This window comes from Aphanomyces astaci (assembly GCF_000520075.1).
Source record: "Aphanomyces astaci strain APO3 unplaced genomic scaffold supercont1.14, whole genome shotgun sequence".
NCBI lineage: Eukaryota > Oomycota > Saprolegniomycetes > Saprolegniales > Verrucalvaceae > Aphanomyces > Aphanomyces astaci.
Genome location: NW_009798277.1, coordinates 355,486 through 360,100, shown reverse-complemented (window position 1 = coordinate 360,100; position 4,615 = coordinate 355,486). Strand labels below are relative to the sequence as shown.

Genomic DNA, 4,615 nt, shown 5'->3' with positions numbered 1-4,615 from the left:
GTAGAAAATGGGGAATCATATGAAACTGTAACGTTACAAATACTATATAAGGTAATTTGGTCCTCCACAGGCCTCGTCTGGGAGCGGCACGGCCTGCGGCCTACCTGCCGCTTTCCCGACGAGAGGAATCGATTGGACATTCGGTGAAGTGCACGATTGGGGCTCACTCCTCGCCAAGGCACCGCCTGCACAAAATTATACGCACGACCTCCGCTGCGCTGCGGTGCGCGCAATTTTGTGGGCGGATGCTCTGTCGTCGCTCGCTGCTGTAACGCTAGGTCAATTCCCTTGTGTTTTGATACACGTGTGTGTCCCCCAGATTTCTACCTGTGATTCCCTAATTCTTGTGTACACGAACATTTGACTCGTTTCAAACGCAACAGTCGTATACCGTCAGGCAAACTAGGGCGCGTCGGCGGCAAGACGATCAACACATCTTCCATTGTAACTACGCTCGTCAGTGAGGTCCCGGAGGAACAGCGCTCGACAATGCGCGACATCTCCCAAGCCACCGGACTGTCCATGGGCACGCTGAGCCGACGCCTAAAAGACGGAACGATTGAGCGCAAGAACACTCGTCTCAAACCGCTGCTGACGGACGCCAATACTATCGAACGTACCGCATTTTGCCAGAAGTGACCTACGAGTTTGACGCCATGTGGGACGTTGTGCACCTCGACGAGAAGTGGTTTAACGCGGACAAAGACCGCCGAAAGGTGTACGTCGTCAAAGGGCAGTCCATCAAGCGGCCTGCGGCGAAGATTAAGCGATTCATTCCTAAAGTTATGTTCCTGGCAGCAGTGGCACGTCCTAGACACGATGATGAGCGTGGTGTCATGTTGGACAGAAAGATCGGGATGTGGCTTGTCGTGATGTACCTGCCCGCCGCCCGCAACTCCCGCAACCGCCCCGCCGGCACGATTGTCCCTACGATCGTCAACGTTGATGCAGTATTGTACCGCGACTACGTCATCACAAGGGTCGTACCTGCGATCAAGGCCAAGTTTCCAAGCGTCAACAAGAGAGTGGTCCTTCAACATGACAATGCGACGCCGCACGGTGCTATCACCGACGCAATCTTGGAATGTGTGTCCACCGATGGTTGGACGTTTGTGGTGCAGCGCCAACCGCCCAATAGCCCAGACCTGAACGTGCTCGACTTGGGGTACTTCGCCTCCATTCAGTCTCTACAAAACAAGGTGGTGAGTCACTCCATTGATGACGTGATTCAATCGACGCTTGCATCCTTTGAGGCGCTCAGCTCTGAAAAGCTTGAGAATGTCTTCCACACTTTTCAGGCCGTCATGCGTCTTGTGCTTGAGCACAACGGTTCCAACCACTTTCCCTTACCCCATCTCACGAAGGACGCCAAGCGACACGCCGGGACACTTTCGGCAAACATGTCCTGCCCAGCTTCCCTCATAGGCTAGTTGACACCAATGACATCAGTGAAGATTTTAACCAATTATACGATTGCATTTTCTTACTCAACCAATGGTAGCGTTATGTCGGCAGTAACGTGATAAATTTGATTTTATCCAATGTCGGTTGTAACGTGGAACAGAGGTAGTACTAATCTAGGTTATACATTAGGTATACGAAGTTGGTACCTGGGCACGGTATGCGTAGCCTCTCGACAATGAAGAGATAGCTCTGCAGCCATGACGTACTTGCAGTATTTGTTGAAATACAATAGCTTTAGCCCTTGCCTTTTATCTTGAATTAAGTATACCTCAGTATTATTCGTAGGTGACCACTATCGGTCGGACCTTTCATGTTATGGTGACATTGGCATCTTGCTTTCCCCGATGGTCATTTCGCAACTGTCCTTGAGCATGGCCACCTTGCGCTTGTAGCCACTCGAAAAATCTAACACTCGTCATATATCGATTCAACCAAATGCTGTTATATGCACCGTTGAGAAAAGTGTCCAATTCTTGATCGACCTCTCAATTCGCTTCCTTTTACAGGTACTCGATCGATGGCATTATTGCACTGCTTGATTGTTGTGAAAGCGTTGTACTTGGTTCGCGTGATTTCGACGCCACTGGAGATGCGTTTAATCGAGGAATATATAAGGTACTCTTCGCACACGTGGCATGAAAGTGGCACTTGATTGCCGACTCTAACACACAACAGGATAGGGTTTCCTGTAGACACAACTTGATGAGTTGGAGACGCGGCTCGTGCTGTGCTCGTGTGTCCTCGACTAAGCGTAAGGAGACAATTCTTTTCCAGGCATCTCTGCTCTCGTGCTTCCGTTTCGCCCTTCCCATGAAAGATTGGATGTTCTCGAAATGGTTTCCATAGTGCAGATAACTAGATACTCCTAAATGTTCGCAAAAGGCTAGTATCTTGCAGACATTCTTGCATCACGGTTTATTTAAATGTACGGCAAATAGAGAATTGCCGTTTAGGGCGAGTTCGGAGCAAATTTTGGGTCCATTTTTGAATATTTAACCAATCAAGTTCATTTCCATCGTGTTTGGATAACGTCGCCCCTAACGACCTCGTCGAGGTAGCTTGGGCTTGGAGCGACTTTTTACGAATTGACAACTGATTGGTCGTTAATATAGCCATTTAATGTAGCCGACACACATATTCAAATGAACGTCGTTCCTTTGGTTTGCTCGGTCGCTACCATACCGTCTGTTCGGGCAATCGGGAGGTCAACTTTTTAACCCGTCGTCGTATTATGCTCATTCTTTTATTAATCTTGGTTTCACATACCAATATCCAAGAGTACAATGCCTCAGCTGTATTTCTACTCGATGCAGTCACTCCAGCGATATGCAGATTTGGGGCAAGGAATCGATTAAAAATTGACCCTGAAATGATTATAAAACGCTCAGCATTATATTTAAGCCATGGGAAATTTTAAAAAGGTAATTAGTAATACTATTAGTAGACAACCTACTAGCTGACAATGAAATCATTCGGATCCAGAAACCGATTGATACGAAGAACGAAAGTCAATGATAGCGGTTTGACGCAGTAGCGCAATGGTCAGTGCGACGGCATCCAAGTTGATTGAGGACGGGGCCGGGGTTCGAGCCCTGGTCAGTGTCAAACTTTTTTATTTGTAAAATTATATTGAACCATAAAATAAATTCAAATACAAACATTCAGTCGTTATATTGCGATTGACTAAATTACAAAGACAGCTTGCACGCCAACCCAGTTCACAACACACAAGACTCGCCATACCACGTGGCCACTTGGAGAACAGCATGCAATGGTCGACTTACACGTCATTTGGCAGAGAGCGTCGTGCATGAAGACCCAGTCATTGGCGTGTTTTGTGTCCGCCATGACACTCGACGAGGCATGAATGATGTGTTCAACCAACGCCGTGACACACATGTTTCCTTTCAGAGCTGCAGCCATCAGAATTTCGTCTCTCCAGCTCTAGCCGAAGAGGGACTCGTAGGGGTTGGCGGAATTTTTGTGGTCGACGAAGCGTGATGTGTAACTTCCTCGATGTGAAATTCCATGTACCTGAGAAGCAATAGTGGCCAAGTGGGAGCTTGGTACGTTTGCAATGTCTTTGACGGTTTTTATGCCGACAGTGTCCAGCTCATCGAGAAATTATTTTTATAATTAATCTTTTTTTCAATTTTTTTAAATAATAATCTGTGTTTAATATATTTATTTATTTTTTGCATAATTTATTGAGTGGTTTCTTGCCAATGCCCGTGAGTCGTGAGGCACAATCGTTTTGAAAACTCCCTACAGTATACGAATTTAATTACTTAAATTTCAATAATTACTCTAGCGCTACTGGTAATCATCGAATATTTAGATTAGTACCGTCATTAGGTGTTCAATGCCCAGTCACCCATGGTGGCGATAGTCCAGGCAGCCCTTGGACTCGGCGGATTTCTTGATTGATGATGCTCTCCATTTCTTAAATGGTTTAATCCATTGATCGCTGTACACAAATGGAGTACATCGACAGCCCATTGTGGCTCCATTGTGCAACTCGACGATGGCACACCCAAATGAGAACCTCGCCTGTTGATTGAACTTCGTGTTCAAGTACGACTTTTCAGGTCCAATGGTCCCGTCGGGGTCACACATTCCGTCCTCGTCGCATGGAAAACGGACTTGGGTCTTCCGACCTCCCGCTCCATAATCGCCAATCTGTGCATCCTTGTGTGTCTCGTCCCAGACAACCACTTGTGATATTTCAAGCGGCGTCAGGATCGCTTCGTCCAAGTAACTAGGGCACTCACCGTCCTCGGCATCCCACTTCCAAATACCCATACGAGTGGCGAACTGCTGAGGATAAAATATTGCCACATAAGAATTGCTGAGGACCACACAGGAATTGCTGAGAGCCACATAAGAATTGCTGAATCACACATGCTTTATGCTTAAGAACACATGAGATTTGCTGAATTGAGTATAGAGTATGTTACACAACGCGATCCACTACGGCAGGCAGTGCGTTATGAGAATTACTGGACATGTGTGACTAGGAGCAATGTGATTGGTTATTAAACTCATATTTCAATGTGATTGGCTATTGTAAATGAATTCAGAGCATGTGATTGGCTATTTCTCACTAAATTTTGTGATTTCAGGAGTGGGAGTACGTAACTGTAGCTACTAA

At 46.5% G+C, this 4,615-nt stretch overlaps 2 protein-coding genes across 2 annotated transcripts; one reads left to right on the top strand and one right to left on the bottom strand.

The window, feature by feature from the left end:
- Positions 1-489: 489 nt before the first annotated feature.
- Positions 490-1,430, top strand: H257_06903 (hypothetical protein; the record flags this gene model as incomplete). Its single annotated transcript, XM_009832280.1, has 2 exons — positions 490-577; positions 634-1,430. The coding sequence occupies 2 exons, from the start codon at positions 490-492 to the stop codon at positions 1,428-1,430; spliced, it is 885 nt and encodes a 294-aa protein (XP_009830582.1).
- A 2,404-nt stretch (positions 1,431-3,834) lies between these two features.
- On the bottom strand, positions 3,835-4,266 carry H257_06902 (hypothetical protein; the record flags this gene model as incomplete). Its single annotated transcript, XM_009832279.1, has 1 exon — positions 3,835-4,266. The coding sequence occupies one exon, from the start codon at positions 4,264-4,266 to the stop codon at positions 3,835-3,837; it is 432 nt and encodes a 143-aa protein (XP_009830581.1).
- Positions 4,267-4,615: the final 349 nt, after the last annotated feature.